This window comes from Diadema setosum, chromosome 19 (genome assembly GCF_964275005.1).
Source record: "Diadema setosum chromosome 19, eeDiaSeto1, whole genome shotgun sequence".
Classification (NCBI taxonomy): domain Eukaryota; kingdom Metazoa; phylum Echinodermata; class Echinoidea; order Diadematoida; family Diadematidae; genus Diadema; species Diadema setosum.
Window position 1 is genome coordinate 33,984,796 of NC_092703.1, and position 25,994 is coordinate 34,010,789.

A 25,994-nucleotide genomic window follows, 5' to 3' on the forward strand; every position below is an offset into this window, starting at 1 on the left:
TTCTATTTGACAACAATCATCACAGAGTAGTGTTACAAGTGGTCGCCTGCGGTGATGAGAATCTGCTTGCAGGGACAAGATTTCATCCCAGATTCCACTGCCAGAATGAATCCTTTGAGGGATCTAACGTTGGGACCCCTCCCGGGACCGTCCTATTCTTGGGATCTTTCACTCCCTAGGCCATGGCTTCCGTGCTGTTCGGTTTAAAGCGCTTCTCAAGCGGCTGCCAGCACTCGTAGTATCCGGGATCGACCTTCTGGCACGTCTTGTCTCCCCACTCCGTCAGCGCCATGCTCAGACTGGACTCGAACATGAATGCCTGCAAGAAATCACAGACACAAGATAGAACACACAGGACTGCAGGTTTCACTGATGCATTTTACTAATACTACCGCATTCACTCTCAATCCACACATATATTAAGGTGAATTTGTCCTTAAAATACTATATTTATCCTGCAAGACTTGCTTTGCAGTTTCTGATGATTTCTGTCTTTGAACAGTCATTCAAAAACACCATCAGTAGGATGGCAACATCTTTTTCAATCAGAAAAATAATGGACACATTTGATAATCGTTGTTAGTTCCTTTAACCAACCTGTCATTGCCAACACTGCAGCAAGTCATGCATTGGCGTTGGCGTCTACATCTTGTACATTTTTTTTTTCTTTCTTTGCAAAGCAGTGAATCACCAATCGGAAAACTCAAATTTCAACCATTCCTGGAAACCACTACAAAAGCCTACTGCACAAAAAATCAGTAACATACAGTATACGCCATATATTTTGCAGGGTTCTTATTTCTGATTTCCGCAAGTTGGTTGCTTTTTGCAAATTTAACAACACAAAAAATTACTCGACATGAATGTGACGTGCATGCAAATATATTTCTCCAGTCATTACTGTCTTCCACAACTGCATATTTCACTTGCAAAATTGTAGGGAAGTCCAAATTTGTGAAAAATTAAAGACTTGCTAAATACATGGCATATACAATAGCTTGTGGTAGCTGTTACATTGCATGAATATGTTTATGAGACATGAATGGCACAGAAACACTTTTTCACCTTACAAACCACTGAAAAGCAGATGTATATGAAGGGGGTAAAAAAAACTTCTCATTTCTTACCATTGTGCCATCTGCAATTCTCTCCGCCTTCAGTTTAGCATTGGATGCCTTCTCAAAGCAGGTGGCGTCTGGGCCATGTGGGGTCATCATGCTGTGAAGAGACGCTCCTCCGGGTCGGAAGCCCTCCTCCTGGTTTCAAGACAACACAAGGAAACCATGTTGTATGAAAAATAGATATCTCATTAAAACTTTCACAATTACCATAGGTTAAACTTATTGGGTAATTTAAAGTTCCACACCCATGCAAATGCTCCCAAACAATTGCCCTAAAACCAGCTCCAACACTGATAGTCAGATTAATGCAAGTGATACCAATCACATTATCAATCCTCACACTAGGTGTTGGCATCAAACCAGGGTGAAATCTGCAAGCACTGCGAGACGAAAAAAAAAAAAAATGATGGTGCATGCATATATGGTTCTAGTAAAAGTTAAAAGATGTTGTCATGATTGCTTTGTTTAAGACATATAATGAGGAAGACTGATTAAAATGCCACAAATTTAATCCCTTCTTTACAACACAACAATCCTAATTTTGCTCCCAGGCTCAGATTTATATAGCAATGTGTAGAGTCTGTTTGTGTACACTGCGTGAAGCGACAACTGCATTAGCATAGACTTTGCATTGAACATCCTGCACGTACAATATTATGGAAGTGAATGTGAGTCTCGCACAGCAACGCTAACACCAGCACCGAACTTGAAATGACAATTTGACAATCCCTAGGGGCTAGGTGTTAGTCAATGGGAAAAACACACATAAATTGCCAACACAAATGGCAGAGCTTCGTTCAGCAGACGACATTCAACACCAGCTACCGAAAGTACTTCATAATTTTTAGGTCAACCTCCCATCGCCCACTGATTTCAAATACAGTTTTATCACCGCTGCTAGTGTTGAAATAGCACCAACACTACAAGTAGCACTAGCACTGAACTTGAAATCACCCATTGTACATAATCACAATGTACCATGCCATATCCTGGGGTACTGTCATACCTCGGGTTACAGCATTGTGCTGCGCCATCTCGTGTTTGTAAGGTTCCACAGTTTGTAAGATTTACACACTGCAATCTGCATCCAAATTTTAGCAGCGATGATATCCCATTGCCAATTCAGCCCTTACATGACTTCCTTTTTGCCATAATTATGATAATAATCATAATACTTTTTTATGATAATCACAATACTTTAAAAAATTTTCAAAACATGTTATCACAATTTTGAACAGTAATTCAGAATAAGATCATTTCAATCCAAAAACTTGTCCTAAAACGGGAAAGAAATATCATATTAGAATGAACTCACTTTGGCCTCGTAGTTGCCTTTTATGAGTCCCATGAACTCACTCATGCAGTTTCCTGCAAAGAATGAAAATACATCCCAATTAAGCTCACTTAATTTCATACTCCCTGATGAACAAACACATTGTAACTTGGACACTCATAATCACTGGTACCATTACTATTTACAATACTGTACCTAACATCACCCAGTATTTTTTTTTTATTTGAATTGAATCTATTTTCTGACAACCGCAAAAAATCCATACTCATTAACTGTGAGTGCCTTGAGCACCTATGAATGGATATGTTGCGCGTTATGTTTATATCATGATTACTGTGTATTATTATTGTTATTATTATGGAGTACATTCTATGGAGTGAAGTCTATTTTGCTCTTTATCAAGAGCTCACACCGGCAGAAAGAATCATAAATGATAATTCAGATCAAACTATGGGTCAACACAAGCTGGTGTTCCATGTAACAGAATTGTCGTTGAACCATTGCACTTGAAAACATTTCCAAAGAAGATCAAGCAAATGCTTCAATGTATACCTTTAAAGGTAGGGAATCCCATTTGCATGCCTCAAATGAAGAGTTGTATATATACAGTGATATGTTGAAGAGTGTATTATTTTAGAAACTCCCATAAAGTATTGAAAGTGGAAGGTAACATTTCGTACATTTTTATTGACCGTTAGATTTTGAATTGAATTTTTATCGGGGCTCACCGTAAATTCCAGTACATTACTAGGCTACCTTTGCAGACCCATGCACTGCATGTGTGTCCATCATGTATATTTTGTGAAGAAAGTTCATCAAAACTTACAAACATTTCTATATACATTCTTGCCAAACACTCTATATGTTATTACATCAGCTCTTATACTTTTAGATTTGTGTTTATAGATAAAAAATACAGAAGACTGCAACAAAAAGGCTTAAGTGTGGCTGACACACAGAACTACTGAGTAGTTGAGTTTTGTGCATTATTCAAATTGTAGATAACTGTTGACTTCCAAATTTCTCAGCAGTGGCCTAAACAAGTCCCCTGAGATTCATATTTAATGTTTTGCTGCATTTTGGGAGGTCTGTAAAAGGTATCCCCTACCTTTAAAGTAGAAATTCAAAGAGCACGAAACACAAATTTGAGAAGAAAATATTGAATTTGAACATCTGTCCTAGGTGTACACAAAATATCGAGAGAAAAGAACAATCCCAACTATTTTTTATTAATTATTGAAATCGGACGAAAAAGTGAACCCGAAATGCCCCGATGAACGGTCTGCCGATACCCCTTCCAGATGACGTCACGCACTGGATTCGTACTCTGAAAGTACACGTTCGCTCCATAGACTACTACCGTGAATTGTTTTCAGTGTTGTGTTTAGGAGCCTAGCAAGTCCAATTATTTAGTTTATTAGCAGTTTTCTTGCATGTCTCCTTGTAGTTCACAGTTTTTCCTTACATTTCATCCTCATAAAGTATGAAATTTGTGAATGCTAGCGGTGCATAAACGAGATTTCTTTCAGACGTTTTTGTCCGCATTTCGGTTCCGTGCCTTCAAAAAGTAGATCCGGTCACAGCAAGCTGGATGGTACGTCTCGCTCTCAGCTGGTCTGCATCGGCTGTTCATGCACTGTGCTGGTGTGTGGTTCGCACTGCGTTGTGTGTGTTTGCGTGTGTGTGAATATATTACAGTAGTGCTCGTGCTCTGATTTCTTCCTCGGTCTAGTGAGAGCTGTGCGTAAAAACGTGTGTGTATGGGAACATTTACTATTGTACCAGGGAGGTGGTTCCACCTCCCTGATTGTACGTACTTCGAACATGTGCGCCAGCTCCATGCCCCCTCGACGTTCGACGCAAGACTCCCTGCAGCTGATCACTCGCTCTCTATGCATGTTTTTGTTTGTAATAATAATGGATGAACATAAACTCAATACTGTACGAGTAATGTTCGCCACACGTAATCTGTGTATTTCGTATACTGTTCTACGAAGCGAATTGCTACTTACAGAGGTGGAAGAATGAGCCGTGAGGAAGTACTTCTTTTTCCACATTTTTTTTTTTTTTTGTCTAAACCGCCGCCGTCATTCATCGTACATACTGATCGTCGAGACTCTAAATCGTACTGAGCCGTATGTTATACTGTTTTTCATTTTTTTTTACGTCAAGGCAGACATCAGACATTTACTTTACCATCAAACGCAGCTGAATGTTACTGTTATTCATTTTGAAATGTTATAGCAAATATCCGACATTTATTTTAGCATCATATGGAGCAGAATGTTGCTGCTATTCACTTCCAAACGTAAAAGCAATCATCTGACATTTATTTTGGCATCTTCTGGAGCCGAATGTTATTCCTATTTACTTTCGAAAGTTAAAGCAAACATCCGACATTTATTTAATCATCGTATGGAGTTGAATATTGTTGTTATTCATTTTCGAACGTCAAAGGGATCATTCGACATTTATTTTAGCATCTTCCGGAGCTGATATTATTGCTATTTACTTTCGAATGTAAAAGCAATCATCCGGCATTTATTTCATCATCGTACGGAGTTGAATACTATTGTTATTCATTTCCAAACGTCAAAGCAAACATCAAACATTAATAACTATTTTACCATCGAACGCAGCTAAACATTACTGTTATTCATTTCGAAATCTTAAAGCAAACACCCGACAGTTATTTCAGCATGGTATGGAGCAGAATAAATACTGCTATTCACTTCCGAACGTAAAAGCAATCATCTGACAATTATTTTAGCATCTTCCGGAGCCGAATGTTATTGCTATTTACTTTCGAAAGTAAAAACAAACATCCGACATTTATCTAATCATCGTACGGAGTTGAATATCATTGTTATTCATTTCCGAACGTTACAAGGGATCATTCGACATTTACTTTTAGCATCTTCCTGAGCCGAATGTTATCCTTATTCATTTCCGAACGCAAAATCAAATATCTGACATTAATTTTTGCATCGTAAGGAGCTGAATCTTACCGATATTCATTTCCAATTATTTTAGCATCTTACGGAGCCGATTGTTACCGCTGTTCATTTCCAACAGTAAAAGCAAACATCCGACTTTTTTGGTGGCCCGATCGGGCCACCAAAATCTTCATTTCTGAAATATTGTCGGCCCGACGTGCGTTGTGGTGGCCCCGGGCCACCGGGCCACAGTTAGTGTTGAGCCCTGTCTAATGAATGTAGATGATCGCAAGTGTAACAATGAAGTATGATTCGTCCCCCCCCAAAAAAAAAAAAAAAACCAAAAACAAAACAAAACATGCAAGAATGTTTGTGATTCCATAGCTGCGTTTATCCGGACATGAATCTAAAAAAGAGTTACAAAACCTCTTTATTGTTGTCATTATTATTATTAACGAACCATCAGAAAATCAAAGCTAATCTTACGTTCAGATTAACATCTTTTTTTTTCTTTTTTTCATTGTCGAATTAGCAAACCTTCAGAGTATCGACTCTCGAGCTAGCTTGTTTCATTTTCGGATAAACGAACTTTCACAGTAACGTGCAAATATTATTTTTTTTAGTCGGGCATAAGGAAATGTTCAGAAAACGTGTATAGACGGGTGGTAAAAAAGGAGAAAAAATAGGTTTGAATTTTAGTTTAGCATCGCGTCTCTTTGCGTGGTGCTCGTTATTCCGAAAAAGAATAAGAATCACTATCGCGATGGTAGTTATTTCGAAACACGCATATTGCATGTGCGGATGTTTGTTAATCCGACAAATTTAATTATGGTTTGTTTAATTTGATTTGTGGTTCGAAAAGTTCGTTTATCTGAAATTGAATTACGCGGCAAGAAATTACTTATTTCGTTTTCGGATAAACGAACATTCAGAATATGGAATGTTTTTGAGTGAACAGGACTTCGAAATAACGAAACTTAATTTTCATCTTTTTCTCTTTTCGATTTAAGAACCCTTTTTTTCAGTTTTTGGATAATTAACCGTCGGGAGTGACGATCTTTTCAAGTAACGACCAGTAACCTTCCCCCCCCCCCCTCTCTCTCTCTCTCTCTCTCATAAGTTTATGTCGTAGTTTGACATCTTTAATTTTTTGTTTGTCCGGTATTCATTATTCCTAAAATAATGGAAAAAGAAGAAGACATGAGATACATTTGTACGTATTCTATAATTCGTTATTCCAAATCTGAAACACGCAAAATCCCTGTGCCAATGTTTTTCTTCCGAAAATATAAGAGGGTTTGTTAATCCAAACATTTGTAGCATTATTCTGAAGTTTGGGTAATGTGAAAATTGGGAAAAGGCTTGTTAATCTGAAAACGAATTGAATTTGTTCCCAGATTAAGTTTCTTATTTCTTAAGTTTTAGATTAGCGAACCTTCGGAATAAACAACTTTTAGAGTAACAATCAGCAACATGTTTTCTCTTTTTTCATAACTCAGAACAGAAATGATGTACAAAATGGAGAAGTATTTTAAAGCAGGAAAATAAGGCATTTCAAGTTTAACACTGTTTATTTATTTCATTTTTCTTTATCGGTAAGTACAAACGATTCTTACAAGAAATAGAAAAGGAAATAGAGAGAAAGAGAGAGGGAGAGAGAGATAGCCCTATTTTAGGCAAATTAAATGAGAGAAATAAAGAATCATTACGTTTGTAATCCTGGCTGGGTCTTCGACTTGGCAAACGTTTTCCCTGTTCATTCCTCCAGGCCCCAGACTGTTCATGACCGCCAAGAATGCGCCAGTACGCGCGGTTTCTGTTTTTGTCAAATGGTCTCTCTCGTCTACCCCCCCCCCCCCCCCCCCCCCCATCCCCAAGTCGGGCACCTTGCCGTCGTGGAATTTTTATTGTTTCTTGGTAAACTTGGTGTTCACTTTTGACCAAGCGTTATTGATTTGTGTTATTTTTATCTTGAATCGCGCACTGTGCTCGGCATCCACATGGAGCATGCACAACCAGTGACTACCCGACTCACCTGTAGGCAGCTAATGGCGAGCAGAAAATGGCAGTTTTTTCTGCTATCGCTATTTTCTACTGCCAAAATAGGCTAATACATCGTATTGGAATAAAAACTTTGTTCGATATCGATGAGCGTTGATGTGGCATCGTAATGCAATACCCGGGCTTCTTCAAGTAAGTCAGTGTTCGACAGTTGTTGAAATCGTGACATCGCTAAACAGTTGTTAGTTTTGGGCTTGCGTGTGCATGATTTCATGGGTTTGTTGAAGGGAAAATGTGGAGAAAGAAGGTGGCTTCAAAATTATTTGCCTGCCCGATTCGGGCAAGCATTTTTATCCTTGTTCAGAACACTTGTACGACTTTGATTTTCACTTGCCCGAGCAATCGGGAAGTGCTTATGTCCGCCCTGCTATTAGACTTTGCTAGCCTAGTATTGTAGTCTGACCGGTTTGAGGTCAGCAACAAGTCAGGCGCAATGGCGTGATAGCTATCATAGCAGATGTCATTTACGGAAGTTTTATGAGCGTGTGCACATTGGTGAAGCAGTGATGTAATTACTCGCGAAAACACTGAACCTTGTCGATGTCGAAGATTCCACTCCTTCTCTTCCCACCTCCCTGGTTAGAATCTCAGTGTCGTACAGTATTACAGTATCGGGCGCGAACGTAAACAAACACACGTGGTTATGCAAAGCATGCATGGCAATTACGAGTAGTTCACGTCTATGTTCCTACGCCAATGAAAGTACTTCCATGACTTGGCTAATCACGTAACAGGCCAGGCACGCAGGCAGTGAGGATGGTGGTGCGGCGAGCGGCTACCAATGCGGATCGGAGCAGTAGAGCCACTTCACCGCGGATTAATACAAGTACATACTGCATGCGAGCAATCGCGAGCTACGAGACTGGGCTGCACAAGTTGTTATCTCGATCCTCGTTTTAAAATCTCTCCTATTTTGATATTTCGCCATTTTTCGTAAGTCTGCTTGTTATTGTCAACATCACCATGTCTTAGATTATCAATCCTGTCACGGACATCCTCATGATTTCCAATTAAACGCTTCATATGACCAGCGAAACTTGAACGTGCTAACATTACAAACGTAAGAAAAATAAGATTACCTAAGTAGCTTGAATTCCTGAATATTGACGAAAATATCTGTAAGAATTACAAAAAATTGAGAGAGAAATGTTTCTTCATTACTATTAAACCATGAAAAGTTATATTTCGTTCAATTCGACTTTTACATAAGGAAATAAAATGCAAAAGAATCAGGTTGTACCTCCGTTAACATTGTACACACATTCACCGGGCAGAGTCCGCAAATCCAGTGCGTGACGTCAGGCGAAACGGGCATCTTTCCTGACGAATTGGCCCTTATCAGGCTCCAGAAAACCGCAGTTTTTCGTGAGCGTTTACTTCTTTCTAGCAACGCGAAAGCGAGGTAACAAAATTCCATTGCCTTCTATGTCTTCTGAGCTTTCTACTGATGCCTAAATTGCAGAATTTAATGATCTCTTTGAATGTCTACTTTAAGCTAATAACCAGCCTAGGCCACATTAGGTCCATTCATACTTGTGGCGAAATAACAATGTGTTTCATAATGTGACCATAAATACATTGCAAAATACATCACAAAATATGAGGTATTTGGGGTGGTAATTCAAACTCTGTGCCAAATATGCATGCAAGCTTTTGAGAGTAAATCGTGTCACAAAATACCATTCCCTGCACTGTGGTGTGCTTCTCACATGACCTAACAGACTTCTTGTCTTTTCCTCATAGAAAATATGAGTGCATGCAATGATTACCTTAGAGAGGTGTCCATTTGCAAAATGAGAATGATACCACCTGAAATATCATGACATTTATTGATGTGGTATTTCGTCAACAGGAGCTGTGACAACAAATTACTGTGGTACTTATTGCCATGGTAATTCAAATGTGAATGGACATAGTGTTACAATGGGGATGCATGGAAATCCTATGGACTGAATGCTATGACTGACAGGGAGGGTGAATTCCACTGCAAGCCCAGCAAAAGGGCCCTAGCATAAAATCCTCACCTGAATATAATTTTTTTGTTCATTTAACAATCTGAAAGAGTTTTGAAAGCTCTTTCATATGATGTGACCATCATTGTTTTGTGTGTGTGCATGTGCGTGTGTGTGTGTGTGTGTGATTTTTCAAGCTTGCAAGCATTACGGCCCTTCTGCCGGTTACACAAAGAAATTTTCTCAACTTACTGTGGTAGTACGGTGGGCGGAACGTGTGTTCCTGGACAGACCAGCGAGGTGGGAAGATGACAAAGTCGGCGATAGCTGTGCCCGGTTTGTTGGACTGGCAGGTTAGCACTGTGAATATTGAAGGATCCTGGCAAAAGAAAAGAGAAAAGGATAAACCAAAAAAAAAAAAAGGACAATTCAACAAATAATCAAACTTTAATTCAGAGTTCTTGTTTATAGGTACCTGAAGCATTCTTATCAATATATCAACAGCACTGTGTATGAGTACTGCCCCCCAAGGAAAAACGCAGTATCTAACATTTTTGGCGATTTTCACTTTTTTGCATAAATATAGTCAGTGGGCAATCCTTCTTCATATGACATATTCAGATTTTTGAAAAAATGTTTAGAAAGCCACTTTTCCGTAACTGCCAAACGCAGTATCTACACTCAACTTGCACTTTCCCCAAGGAAAAACGCAGTATCTACATGATGAATATTTCCCCAAGGAAAAACGCAGTATCTACAAAGCTAGTCTTAATTACCAGACACTGTTATTTATATATGTGAATACTTTGCCGGTTGTTCTGTAATTTGAACGTAAATTACTTTCTTTAGATATACTTGCTCAATAATAAGACATAATGTTCAAAATATCTAACCAAAACAATACTGATTAGTAAATATTTTGATGAGATCGTGATCCTAATGTAAAACACAGTGTGTGATTAAGACTAACCGAGTGCACATTAAACAATACAACACAACACTGACAGCTTGCAGCTAGCTGCACTGATGCTGTGCAGCAGTCAGCACAGGGCCCGGCTAGTCAGCATACAGTGGGAGTGTGTACTTGGAATAAAACAAAATGTTGTCGTGGGGAAAATTACTCGTGAGCCTAGCCCTCAAGAAAAATTTATCTGCAGATAATGAGTAAGTTATTCAAAACTATTTCAATATTGAAAGAATAAAGCTGATTGTTTGTCACACGAAGCGAAGTAAACACAATGCATGTTTGCCACACGAAGCGAGGTAAACACAAATGCATACATTTGTGTTTACTTCGCTTCGTGTGATAAACGATCAGCTTTATTCTTTCATATTCTACCTCAATGATGAACATTATCCGTACTATAACTTGTTGTGAAGTAACTTTGTTAGGCCTAGACCCTTGTCAAAATTCCTCAGGCTCCGAATCCGAAAGTTTCTTCGAAAGGCAATAGATCTATTTGTGTTGTATCGGATAAACGTCAGGTTATGTAACATGTTTACACCCTCCCTTAGATCTAAGTCTAAGTCTTTTAGACTTGTCTAGACAGTAGGCTATGCCTAACGTTTGAGTCTTGCGTCTCTTTTCTAATGTTAGACTTAACGTTAATCAGAACTTTCAGGGTCCGTATTCCGAAAGTCTAAAGAACGATCTAGTGTAGGACTTGAATAGGCCTACTCTAGGGCAGGCCTGTAGTAAGAAGTCTAAAACTTAACCACTTTTTAGAATACTAAGTCTAGTGAAGTGTCAATGTTCAATTATCTACTCCATACCATACTTATGTCTTAAAATTACAGAGTTGACAATACTATAGATTAGGGTCCAAGGGAAAAATAGGTACCCACGGTAAATGGACGAAATAGAGAAAGTTAAGAATAAGTTGTATTTTAATTCTTATCGGATCTAGACAGTGTCTACACCCTAACCGGTTAGTGAGACTGGGTTGAGTAAAATGCATGCATGATCCCATGCTGCATGCTACATAACTTACAAGTAAAAAAAGTTAGGGACCTACATTACAAATTTACATGACGTTAAACTTAGGTTCAATCCAGAAGGAATAGGCCTAGAGAGCGGATGTTACTTCATTCTAGACCGGTTCTAGATGTATTTTTTTTTTTCTAATCAAAGAGTCCTGGCTCGTGTAGGGCTTAAACCTTCTGCAGTTCTAACGTTAGGCTATTTTTTTTTTCTGTGAGCATCGTGCATGTATAGCCTGAGGCGGTAGACTCGTGTAGCCTGCTACGTAGCCAGCCTAGAATAAACGATATAAAAACTAGACCTAGTCTAGATCGATCTAGGTCCAGACATCCGATTTAGATTTATTTTGGTCTAGACAGACTGTAACCTAGACTGTACAGATCTAGATCTAGTATTCTAGATGCTAGTTAGCGGCTAGGCCATGTAGCATCACATTACAGCCCTGGCAAGCTTCATATTAAACACGTATCGACGTAACGTTAGGCCTACAGCAAGATCGGTCTGGGATACACTTTTAAGCAAAACGTTCCAAGAACGATCTGTTATTTAATAATCTTATGAAGCCTACTCTGTAATCAGGGCATAAATGGGGGGGGGGGGGATGGAGGATGCATCCCCCAGGGCCAGAGAATACTTGAACAATGATGTATACATGCATACATAATTATGGCAGAAGATTAATCCTAGTCATTCCCCTGTAGATACTGCGTTTTTCCTTGGGGAAATTCGTTCCATTGTAGATACTGCGTTTTTCCTTGGGGAAATCAGTCAATTGCGTGGGGTTTCCCCAAAGTATCTACATTTTCATCAATAACTGAAAAACAAAACAAAAACACAAAATGATATTTTCCAGGAAAATTGGTAGCTAGATAGACTAAAATTCCACAATGAAGGAATTTTTCAAAAGAGTATATTTTCCAGGGGCTTTGGCAAACAGATAAAATGGTGAATATCTCTGTTGTTTAGAAATGGAGCTGGATGTAGATACTGCGTTTTTCCTTGGGGGGGAGGGGCAGAGTAGCCATACTGTTCTCTACAACAAAGTTTGATGAAGTTTGCTTGGTGTTGAGGCATTAAGTCTAATCAAATCTGACACAAGCTTACAAGATGTCTAGGTTTAGTTTTTGGTTCAACGACATGAATTTCCAGCAAACTATATACATAATAAGCAGAACACATCAGTAAAAGTTCAAGGAAAATTGGACATTCTGTTCAAAAGTAATGAAATTTCAAAGTTTCTGGGCAGTCATCGCTGTATGAGAAGACTATTACAATTTGTGATGTCACGTATGTATGTATGTATGTACAAAGACTTAAACAAAATATAAAGAAAATTCCACATAATATTCATTTTTCATGAAAAGTACATAATTATTCTCTCTACTTATTACTGAACATGCTAAGGGCAATATTGTTCCCCCTGCTTTCTGAAAGAGGTAAGTCACATGCTCTTTTATTTCACTACAAATATGAAATATGATGAATTCTGTGTATATTTTCTTAATCGCTGTATATACATGTATGTGACATCACAAACTGTAGTAGTTGTTTCATCCAGCAAGGGCTACATAGAAACTTTAAAAATTCATAACTTTTGAACAGACTGTCCGATTTTCCTCAAACTTTCACTAATGTTTTCAACCCATATTGCCGCATTCACTCAATTCACACATATATTTGGGTGAACCTGTCCTCTAACACCTAGCTAATTCTCTGAAGAATGTGTGAGTATGAGTTGAGTATCTGAATGAAGTCAGGAAAACTATAAAGAACAGGACACAATTGACTTACAGCGTGATCAAAGGCGACCGCATTGATGACCATGAACTTGTCGAGGTCATACTTGTAGGGGTGGTAGTTGCCGTGCCATGCCGCGACGTCGTACGGCGAGTGGTTCTGGGCAGCGGCGAATAGCTTGCCCTGGAACTTGCTGATGACTGTGTATTGACAAGAGCGGTCCTCAAACCAGGCAGTGGGGGAGAGAAAGTCCCTTGGGTTGGCAAGACCATTGGCACCTTGGTGCAAACGAGAAACAAACAAAACAGTTAATTTCACAGACATATTATGTGCAATAAATACTCTCCCACAGCAACAAAAAAATACAGCCTCTACAATTTTGTTTTTCACACACACACTCACCACAAAACCAAAACAGGCATCCAGTATAGCACTCTTACTGTTGATATTGGGAACAAGCTCTGAACTCTTTACCTCTTTAAAGGTCCTGTTTACCTTTAGGAGCAGTGATTTAAAAAATGTTGAAGATATCCATTTGATGCATATGTGTAGGTCAGTTGTATCACAAAACATCCTACCACAACAAATTTTTTGCAATAAAGCCTAAAACATAAGAAGATATCACTATTTTTCTCATTAAACCATTACTGTAGATGGTTTAGTCTGGAAACATTTTTATCATAACTATTGTTTACATTTTGTACAATGTATATTTAACAATACTTAACATCGATTATACTGGTTCAAATTTTTACATTGGTTGTGTCTATTCAAATTTATGAAATTTTTTGATTTTTTATCATGGCTACTACTAAAACACTGATCAATTCAGTGCTTATTTACGTCGATGTAGGGCAATTTGTCAATCAGTTGGTTGTGTCTATCCCTAACTCACATTTTAGAACTATTTTTAAGCACTAATGCTGGGTTTTTGTTTCATCTGCAAATGGTAAATTATGCCTTTAAGATGCATTTAAAAGCAAAATTTTGAAATGAACAAATACACCATAACAAGACAATGAGAGCATAAACATGAGACAGAAGTTTCCGGCTTCTTGCGAACTCCCTCACCTATGGGTCCAAGGTCTGGCAACGTGAAGTGACCGTCAAAAACTTCAAGGACATAGCCCCTTGATGGCCCACTGACGTACACGCTGAATCGCATCCCTTGCTGTAAAAGTAATGCATATTTGTCTTCCTGTCATGTTAGGATTGTAGCTCCTTGGATCATGTTATTTATTACCCCAGCCAATGCACACCAAACCTTGAAGACATGCATATTTGGGGAGGGGGGGGGGGGGGTAGCATTCAATTACATGCGTGTGAAATAAATCAATATTGATACTCTCTGCTATAAAATGCTATCTAACACAAAATCTCATATAAACAAGTTACAATGATCCTTGATCTGTGTATGAATATTAGAATACCATCTATCTTCTTTTTCAATCTTATTTTTCAATGTTGAAAGATAATACACATATCACAATGAAACTAGATCAATATTGTTACTTCCTGCTATAAAATGTTATCTAATACTCACATCTCAAAAAATGAGATACAAAGATCTTTGATCTGTCTGTGTATTTACACATCATCTATCTCTTCTTCAGTGTTCATACAGTGTGTGTACCAACAATGATTTTCCTATACTTACATTAGTGAACAAGACACTCACAACATTGTATAATTATGTCATGAAATATATTTCATTTACTGTAAAACATGATATATTTGCGGCACGAAATTTTCACGAATTGCCACTGACGTTCAATGCATATAGTGTAAACAAGAAATTTCGCGTGCATTTTAATTTCGCGAATCTTGGCGCTCGCGAAATTCACAAAATTAAAATGCACGCGAACATTTCTCATTTTACAGTATTTGACTGTCTTCATGTATAACACTGCAATGGGTTGGGCCTTACTCTTTGTAACATAGGGTTTTATGCAGGTGTACTTGGAGCCTTTATTTTCCTTTCAAGTGGCAATGCACTCCTAATCAATTTAAAGAGAAGTGAAACCCAAGTATGTGTAGATAATAATAGTAATTCATAAGCATAGCATTTGTAATGCGCTATCTATCTAGTGGCCTATTCTGAGGCGCAGAGGGACATATGAAGAAAATAACATACATTGCATAGTTGTACTTATGAAAGTTGAAAAACAAGGAAGAGATAGAAGTATATATACCTGGTAAGCAATTCAACAAATATTTTTAAAAAAGCAAGATGTGAACATATATTACTTCAGATGCTATTTAAACGTTTCAATAGTTGGAGTGAATGCAGCGATAAATAGAAACATCAGTGAAGTCTGAGGAAAATCAGACAATTTTTTTTTAAAGTTGTGAATTTTTACAGTTTTGGTGCAGTCATTGCTGGATGAGAAGATTACAATAGTCCATGATGTCACTGCAAAATATAAAGAAAATTTTATCAGGATATTTCCCTTTAAACGGGCATAAAGATAATGGGAAGATAGAGTACCACAGATGCCAGTGTTTAGTGGGGGCTTACCTGAATGACACAAATTTCATTGGGGTTTACCAGCAGCCTGCCAAACTCAGTGTGAATCAGAAGTTCACCTTGCTGGGGCACTGGAATACAAATCAAATCAAATTAAATTAAATCAAGCAGATATGAATACACATGTACAATGAAAGGAAGAGGTACAATTTGTATGACAGTAACGGACAATTTTAATTCTCACTCTTCCGAGCATTCATGCATACTGGGAGAGCAAAACTGAAATAATGGCATGAAACTTCTTAAAACTAGATGGGTCTCACAAAGGACAGTAAACTGATGATTACATTCTATATACACTCTCTGTAAATTCATGCCTGTATTTCAACTTTGAAAATGTGAACAGTTGGAATCTGTCCATTAAGTATTTGATACAACCTATTGGCTGACTAGTGAAGTAAAGCACTGTATACTTTAAACAATGTATGTTATATACTTTCCAACAATTTTGCGAGTGGCTAAATTTGCTACCATGGAGTTTGGTAATGAACAGAGAAATGAACTTTTGCACGTTATTTTGACATTTTCACATGTTGATACATTTGTGAATAGCAACATGCTCACAAATTCGGAAAATAAACACTTCACAAAATACATGCTGCATATACGGTCTCAGAAATATTTACAAATAGTTTAGATAGCATAGAAATCAAAGAAAAAAACACTCAACTTACTAATTACATGGACTAACAATGTGAACACAAAACATTTACAATGCTTTGTTTACAGACTGGCACATCTTCTAGAGTATCAGTACTTTCTTTGCCGACTGGTATGGTTGTCTAGGAACTAACAGCCAATGAATGGGGATTACTTTCTGAAACTATATGAAACCGAGGTACTTACCAAGAAGAAGATCACCATCTGAGTCATAGAAGCATCTACAGGTAGATACAAACATTTTATTGCAATTAATCAACACATTTTATGTGTGAAACAACGAATGTACAATGAAACTCTCTGTAGATCGTTTTAACTAAATGTGAAACATAACAAATGGTATGCTAATGAATTATCTGCCTTTAGTTTACACATTACATCAAATGCTGGTCCTTCAGCTGAACAAACACAGTAACATTCTTCATAATATAGCCATAAAAAAATTACAAAAATACACAATCATTTTTGTCTGAACATATATCATACAAAAGTGCTCAGGAAAAAGATTTAATGACAAGGATGACTCATGGAGATACGCAAATTTGTAAAATTATCTGCACAAAGACAAAACCGACTCACTTGCTCTCCATTGACGCGTTGCAGGTGTAGACGTGGATCGCCACCCCATGTCGGCTTTTGGGATCACCAGCACCACATACCGTGCTGAGGCCCTGAGACGAACGGAAGCATACATGCAATGTTTTTCACCATTTCAAAGAGCAAATGTTGTGTCTATCACCAGTAAAGAGGCAATGATAGAGAATGTTGTTAACCCATTGAAGATGAGTCTCGAGTATACTCGAGCAGGTGTCTATGGAAAATGCGTGTTGTAGCAAAATCAGCCCGTCCTCAACGGGTTAATATGGTAACTTTATGTGACATAACTTGCAATACTTGCTAACCTTCTTATCAAACTGGTCTCTCATCTCAAAAATGATTAACGGTACAGTAAAGGCACTAAATTTCTGCAACAAGACTTTTACAAAGGATCTGAAATTATATTTCAAAGAACTAACCTGCCCTTTAACCCACTTCATATAACACTAAGCTAACTATCAACCTATCCAATTTCTATGTCAGCTGATGTTGGCTTCAGTGTTGAGTAAACTGAACTATGTACAATAATTACATAATATGTCGACAGTTAAAAGCTTCAAAATTCACAAAGAACAAAAAATTATATCTTTAAAATCTCATCAATGTCATCATACAATATTGTACAAGAAGTAAAATGTTTTTCATTGTCATTATTATTATAATCAGTATAATTATATCAAGTAGGTTTATGATTATGATTATGATGATGATTATTATTATCACTATTTTTATCATCATCATCATCGTACAGCTTTGTTGTACACATTGATCATTATTAGTATTTATGACACCTCTGCCACTCACACCATATTCATGATCACATTCATGATAACGACATTAAGGGTACCTTTACTCAGTCACAAAAGAGGTCGTAACAGCATTCTAAAAATGAGGGTGACATCGATGGCAGAATTCTGTGCTTGACACACATCCACCTACCTGCACAAAATCAACTTGTCCAGACTCTTCCGTGGGAATATCAAATGGATGCCAACGGAGCTATTGAGAGAACCAAACAAGAAATGATATGCAGCGTGTGAGACAACCCACTAAGTATCAGTCACAGATACGGAAGACAACAATAGCTTTAAGCCTTTGTATGCTTTGTGTGCAAATTGGCAAAGAAACACCGTAGCATTGTGCACACTATCATTTTAGTCCCTGGCATAGAAAGGGTTTATGAAGCTTTCACAAAATTTGCACAACAACTTCTTTGCAGACCTTAATACAAAAGTAGTTATCCTCTTTAGCACCCACACAGATAAAATGCTCCCCCAAATTTACCATTTCTAACATTTGCAGAAAACTTTCATTTAATCGTCAAAATTTATCATTCTCTTTAGAGGGGAACACAATGCTCCACAGGTATGATCGTGAGTCCTATGTTATTCAAAGATGTGCTTCTTATCTACACATTTGTACTACTATCACACATAATGACCATGCTGTCAAATGCACTGCCAGTGAAGTAACACATCACATCTACAGTATGATGCTAATATTCTCTTAGACACCATTTGATGAGTCATACTTTAGAACATGCTGCACGGCAGGTATTATTACTTATTCCACAGATATCACTGATTATTTGGCCTGCCTAGAACATGGCAAATATGGCTGGATTCATTTGCAGTAAGTGTTTCTAAACACGTCAGAGTTCATCTAGTATGCTTAGCTGCTTGTACCAGCACATTTCATATGAACACATCAGGTTCAGCTACAACTTCTCACACAAAGATTGCCCTCTCAGTTACTTGCTAGACAGGATACCAACTTCATACAGACTAGACAGCCAGCAGTATACACAATAGTCAAGTGAAATTATCTAAACCAACTGTTCATGTCATACTGTGTTTGAAGTGGAATTGAGTTTAATGTATTGGGTTCACTTGATTGTGAAGAACATACATTGTATGCACTCATAGAAACCTCCTCTCTCATTCAGAAGAAGGGAAATGTTTTGTTTCACTCTTTACGTGAAGCTACTGCATGTAGATATGTGATATACCATAGCATACCCAGGGGTACATCTGTAGTCACAGTGTCAACAATTATCACTGCACATGCCAAACTGAAATACAGTTTCACTTTTCTACGATTATAAATCAATTCTGAAAGGAGTCCATTGTCATCACATTCACAATTCTTTGAAGCTAAATCTAAAGCATTTATCAGAACTCTTTATAAATTTATGTTCTTATAAAATCACCCTCCCTCCCCTCCCCCCATTGAAAATGCTAGAAAGTAGGACCCTAGGTAAGAACTAGGTAAGAACCTAGGTACAAACTGTGATTCCCTGCCCCCCTCCCCCCATTGACAATTCCTCCCAAGTCAAAATGTAGTGCCAGTTTTCCAGAAGATGAAATGTGAACAAAAGTTATGCAAAAGTGTCAAAGCACAATAAAAAATTGCTCACTTGAACCATTTGGCTCAGGTGAACTATTAAAACAGAGAGAAAAACAATGAAGGAAAGGATGACAAACAGCAAAGCTTTGATGCTGAAACCATGGCAACCAAGATGACAAGAAAGTACAACTGTGTACCTGGTTAGGATTTGGTGGCCAGTTATCCCAGTTGTTTGTAATGTTTCCATCCGCGACTGGCTTGAAAGGGGTGTGGGTGACCGAGGGGCGCAGACGATAGAGCCAGCTGCGTTTGTTGTGTACCCTGGGGGCGGTGAATGCAGTACCACTCAGCTGCTCGGCGTAGAGGTCGTACGGACATTTCTGTGGGTTGTTCTGTCTCGGCGAGTAAAGGAAGACAATGATATAAACATTATCCATGCTTGGTTACCTACATGTATTTGACATGAACTTTACAGTCACATTGTTGTGAGAGAGTCATAGCTCATGCACGGAAAAGATTCCTCTTCATTCATTCATCGCAAAGAGCAGGGTGTTTAACCCAGTGAAGTGGTCCCGCCTCATATCCAACTGGACCCCATGGAAGACCAGCTTTAGCAAAGCTGAATATTGGCTATCCAGTCATCTTCTCAGATGGAAAATGAACAAACAAACAAAAACAAACATTGATCGTCTTACAGAGCATTTTATACTGTGACAGAAGTACAATTAGAAGAAAATGCTATTCTGGACAAATTTGGTGAAATGACTACAAATGGTTTACTACCATAAGATCCAAGATTTCAAGACCTTACGTACAAATCACTTCTTGGTAACTTGTTTCTGTCAAATTTATAAAATATCAAATTTAGGGCTGATCAAACCTGGGATTTTGACCAATTTTGTCCCAGAAAAGGCAAACTCCTACCTGGCCTTCAGGAAGTGCCCCAGGGCATCGTGGATCTTCAGTGGCAAACTCATTGCCAAAGCCACTTTGATACTGTGCATGGAAAGAGAAGGGAAGAAGGGGAAATAGGAGATCATTTCTATTGTTACCAATGATGTCCAGAACCGATAAAATGTCTGAGAGAGCAAACCTAAGTCAAAAAGACACATATTTCTTCAATTACATGCCAGTGTTGTTAGGCTACATGTATATGGTTGTATACAAAGTACATTGTATACATTTGGTATTATGTACAGCATGATCATAGTTGTACATTTGTATGTGTTTACAACATCTATAGTACAGTACACAGCTGCAGGCTGTCATGAAAATAAGACTATTAGTTTTGTTTGTTTGTTTTGTTTTTTGCATGAAAGTCACTCAAGGCTTTTAAAACCTTTCAGTAGCAAGCATCATTGATTTTTCAAGTGAAAATTACACTTGTACTCTGGAAAAGAAATTATAACATACTGTGTTTAAAAGCTACAGGAGAAGAGCGAGGTAAAGACATCAATCTAAAATCTGAATTCAAGAACTATGTTACATGTACATGTATGTTCTTACAAGTTGCCCTTCATTATTTTCCCCTTACTATTTAAAGAAGGAATGGAATTCCCCTTCAATATGCAGAAATATTGCTGAATCACGCATTTGATTTGTTTTCATCTGAAGACAGCTGCTCTACTCAAGCACATACCAGTAACTGATATTACTGTGCATTATGAGGGCAACATTTTGCTATGCATTGTAAGACCAGCATCTAAAATTTATTACAGTGCATGTCAGAAATACCATCATTCAGGCTACAATATCATAAGTGGAATACAATTACAATAAATTAGAATCTTGTGAACTTTATTATTGACCGTCCATACATTTGAATAGGACAAAATTCATGTCAGCTAATTCACTCTTATAACGATAATATAATCAATTAATACAAACAAAATTAATGTTTTTGTTACAATAATGAAAAGTATTTTCATCCATCATTGCTGTTATTCAAGGTATTTGTAGTATCAAGGTTAACTTCAGGAAACCAAAACAGAGAAAGCTAAGAGCTCCACAAATACAGGTGTCACAGTCAACTGCAATAAAGGGAAATAGTGATCATTTTCTAATCAAAGCTATTAAAGTCTTGCTCCTCACTTCAGGCTGGTACATGTAGCTTAAAGAAAAAAAAAGAATAAAGAAATACAAAACAGCCTTCATTGTCCCCTCTCAAAGACATGTACAATAATCTTCACGTAGTGACTGAAAAACCTGTAAAAAATGACATTGCTACTGCTCAATTTTATGCACTGATTAGATTCACTATCAGACATAAGGTACTATACATGCAGTATATTTCAGTGTTTTTTATGAATTTGCAGGTCAATTGATATTTGTGAAATGAAAAACTTCCATTAAACAGCACATCACTCAGGTTTGTGTATTTTTTCAAAGTGGGAAATCACCAACTTTTTTTCTCCATAACAGGGATATACTGTATGTACAGTAACTAAAGTGTAGTACCAGGTACCAACTTTTGATTGCAAAACATTACTATCCATCTTTTAAAACTTAAAGGGTATCTACAGTTCTGGTCGAGGTGAAAATTTAGCTTTTAATGTTTTGCGAGATATTCCGAAACCAGTCTATGAGACGTCAAAGAGCATGCAATTCTAAGGGGTATCAAAAGTTTATTTGATGAAAATCGGTTTTGAAATGACTGAGATATCCAAGAACAAGGTGCAACAAAGAGATCCTAATAAAGTTGTGGCATGTCGCCTTTTATTATCATCACTTTTTTGATATCTCAGCCATTTGAAAAACAATTTTCATCAAATAAACGTTGAATCCTTCTTAAAATTACATGTTCTTTCATATTTCATTAGAGGCTTTTCATTATCTCACTTAGGAATGTTCAAAACATGAATCCCCACCTCAACCAGTACTGTACAGTCACTTTAATGTGTAGATATTTGCAGTGACAACATCTGATTGAAAATAAACATGACTGTCTGTGAAGGCAAATCCACTAGATGACGAGCAATCACTTTGGTCCTCTATGGCAGTGGATTTCTTCTACTGACTGGCATTAGACTTTTGAATGCATTCAGACAGTTGATAGAAAAGTGTGGTTCCTAACTCAGATAATGGATCTGGTTTACATGAGGAAACACTGTCATTTAAGTGTGAAGACAGGTAACAGTATTAAGTTGTTAAGAAAAGGAGTGAACAGCCGCTCCATATACTGTTAATGCATAACAGACAGTCTAAAGAGACTCCAACTCTAAGTATGCTCTCTTAGCGGTGTTTTTGAACATCCGTACACTGCAGGCAGGAGGGGAGACACACAGCTTGAGCAGAAAAAAATTAAAATCGAAGTGGGAGAGTAGGAGATTTTGCAAAAATGGTCTTCAAGCCGAAGATCTCCAACATAAATCACGAGAGTTGGAGTCTGAAATACCGTCGTCTTCTTTTTTGCATTTGGCACTACACGCATGTATATTAATATGTTCTATTCAAGGAATAGGGTATATTCAAGGAATAGGGTGTTTTTGCCTAACTTGAGGTTACTGCATGATTACACCCAACATTGCTAAGCCACATGTGTGTGTTGTTTGACACTCTTCCTCCCCGCTCGGTTTAGCTAAGTTCCAGAATGAGCTGCAATAGGGATTTTCTTTCTTCAAGGTTCACCTAGATTCAAAAGGACTCAAACACAAGCTCAAAGGCAAACCGACTACATGAATGTACCTACTGTCTGAGCCATCTCACCACCTATACACCGGCAACAATACCCATTTAGGATTCAAATGGCTACACACCTACATCTCTTCAACTCCTCCCAAACAATACGTCTCAGACTGAGAGGTACAACGTATTACTCCACCTGTAATCATTCGGGGGGGGGGGGGGGGTGATGATGGCAGAAGAAAATTGATTCCTTGGCAAGTGGCAGTGTAGTAGACCTATATGAATACTTAGTACAATTATACAGAGTTGAACATTAAGTAACTGCTTACAGGTATCATAGTATTTAGCAACTCAACGTCTATCTAGTGTCCATTCACAAAATTGTACTCAGATGTACATGTAGGGCCCTATACACATTCAGCTCAATCAATTTGGAGCTTTATGAGATGACATAGAGTCTAGAGGTCTTTGAATTATACAGGGAGAGGCAAGAATTCCTTATGTCCAACTACTCATACCTATTAAACCATTTTCCAAATGTGCCCGAGAGTGAGCATCCTGTGTGTACATGTTAGTGTAAAGTGGTATGGCAAAATCAGTTGGGGGGGGGGGGGGGGGGACATAAGGAAGTCTTTCCTTTAGTGACCCATCCTCTCCTCCGATAGTGAGGCAGATACAATATACACTGTACTGTACGAGCCGAAATTTTCGCGTACAGATATTTTCGCGAATTGCTACTTGGCGGACATTTTCGCGTGTTGTTAATTTCACGGTTGCGAGGGTCTAAATGAACTTAGTTACATTGTATTCGCGCGTTATTTTCGCGTGTTGTTATTTTCGCGTGTTGTTATTTTCGCGGTTCAAAGACAATTCGCAAAATTCGCGAAAATAAAACCACCGTGAAAATTTCAGCTCGTACAGTACATGTAATGTGAAAAAGATGATCACTTCTAGTGAACAGCTATTGTGAAAATTTTGCATATATACATGTAGGGCCTATATGAGAAATCCTCGAGGGGTACTTTGTGATACTGAATTAAAAAATTGCCAGATCCAAGCAATCTGACCACTGGGTCGGTCACCATCTTCAATTCCAATATAGCCATCATGACAAAACACTGAAAAATCTCTATAGCGAGTTGTGATAATGATACATGTAGGGCATTGAAATTTGATACACAAAGATATGTTAACATGCCGAGTTCAATCATGGATTAATTTGAAACCTCTGACACCCTGCTCGTCACCCATTTTTTAATCTCTATAATACTATTGTTGCTGAGTTGCAATGTTGAAAATATCTACATCTATGTATCTCGGGTTTGTAAATCAGGCTACCTCATCTGCATATCTGAGCACGCATTTGTAACCAAGTGTGCGCTGCTAAAGAATTTACATTGTGACATCAATGAACATGCATTGCACTTTTTTGCATACTTTTTTGCATGCCCATACATTTTAGTCATAACGTTTGTCAAGGCGGCCATATTGGAAAAGAGCGTGGCCGACCCAGTGCAGTGGTTAGATCTCTTGTTGGATCTGGCTATTTTTGAAATCTGCACCCCAAAATACCCCTCCATCAATTAATGCAAAATTTCATACTTTCTGCTGGATGTGAGCATCTCCACCAATTTTTGTTAGACCAGTGACATGATGTGGTCTAAAATAACCTGCACTGAGGTTCGACCTCCTGTGCCAAAATTTGACCATGCACACGAGCATAAGTTTCTACATGTAGCCAGCGGTTAAATTTTTTGATGCCGTTAAAAGTTATGGTCGAATTTAAAGCAAAGAGCAGCTTGCTTTACACATCTTCCGGCATACTCGTGAAATAGGCCCCACCACTGCGTGTCCGTACAAATACTACGGCGGCTCGCCTGTTTATACTCGTGAATTCAGCCCCACCGTGTGGCGTTCATCGGTAGATAAGCACGGCGGTGGGGCTTTCTTCCACAGTATAATACTCGTGAATGCGGCCCCACCAAACGGCGTTTAATACGCGAGATGCATACGGCGGTGGGGCCGATTTCCACAGCATAGCATCTTTCGTCCTCCCTTTCTCCCGTTTTTTCTTTGGTCTTCTACTTTTTATTCTCGGAAGGACTCCCGGCCTCCCTAATGTCCCTTGACTAATTCAATGGCCAATTTAACCATAAATACAACACTACCTAACCCTAAACCCTAACCCTAACCTAACCTTGCTTGCTAACGCACGGGTGCACGCGCACTGCGGTGGGGCCTATTTCACGATTTTGCCCATCTTCCCCACTACAAAAACTCATTTTCACATACCGTACATGATTGGTGACATCACGTGATCAAGATCCAGGTAACAATCTGAATCTAAACAGCTAGCTCCCGTTCAATAGCTCTACATCATACACACGTACACACCATACAACTACATCTCAGTGACAGTGTTCTAGACCGTCTACACATAAACCTATAAACTCTACTGAATACAAGGGGTCAGATTCTCATTGCTTCAAATTGATGAGAGTGAATACAGTAGAACCATGTTTTTTTTTTAGCTCTATCCAATGGTAGAACTTTAGTTATACAGCCTCTACAGGATTGTCGTGGAATGCATTTAAAATTTACGCCTGCGTCGCATCTGCGAACAAATCAAGGAACCACACCGGCACACGCAGCACCGTAACCATCCGGTGTCCGTGATCACTGATTCTTAATCTTACCTCCAGCTCTTCTGCCATTGTGCGCAGCTCAGTTAATAATCGAAAGGCTGATGGTATCGAAGGAAATATCACAAGATCGTCGATGGTGCCTTGGTCGAACAAACTTAACAAAACAAGTACGTCGTCGTCAGGTCCTGAAAGTCTGTCTCGTTATCGCGACAGTCAAGTGAATGGCGAGCGTGCGAAGTTCATGACACGGCGCTAGCTACATTGTAGAGAGTGCTTCTAGCTATGGAACGTTTGCTTGATCATGTGCCAGGTGCGCAATACCATGAAGTGTGCAATCGTGTGACTTGGCAGCAAGCGGCGCCATCCATTTTGCACGGGATCCCATTTTGCACTGGACCCACCGGAAATACGATGTGATTGGTGAATTCAGGAGGTGTGTCAGAGGTAAACGTTTTAAAGTGGGCGTGTCGGTAGAGACTTTACTGTCGGGAGCTGAGCACGTTCTTATTACAA

The 25,994-nt window shown here is 38.4% G+C and overlaps 1 protein-coding gene across 1 annotated transcript; it reads right to left on the minus strand.

Annotated features, from left to right (window-relative positions):
* On the minus strand, positions 1-25,693 carry LOC140242550 (homogentisate 1,2-dioxygenase-like). The gene is made up of 13 exons (XM_072322291.1): positions 25,533-25,693; positions 20,137-20,208; positions 19,410-19,604; positions 17,806-17,865; positions 16,849-16,940; positions 16,456-16,490; positions 15,601-15,680; positions 14,154-14,253; positions 13,137-13,360; positions 9,617-9,743; positions 2,437-2,489; positions 1,128-1,256; positions 1-319 (listed from the first exon to the last, which is right to left on the minus strand). Exons 1-13 carry the CDS (start codon positions 25,548-25,550, stop codon positions 176-178), a joined length of 1,329 nt encoding a protein of 442 aa, XP_072178392.1. The 5' UTR covers positions 25,551-25,693; the 3' UTR covers positions 1-175.
* Positions 25,694-25,994: the final 301 nt, after the last annotated feature.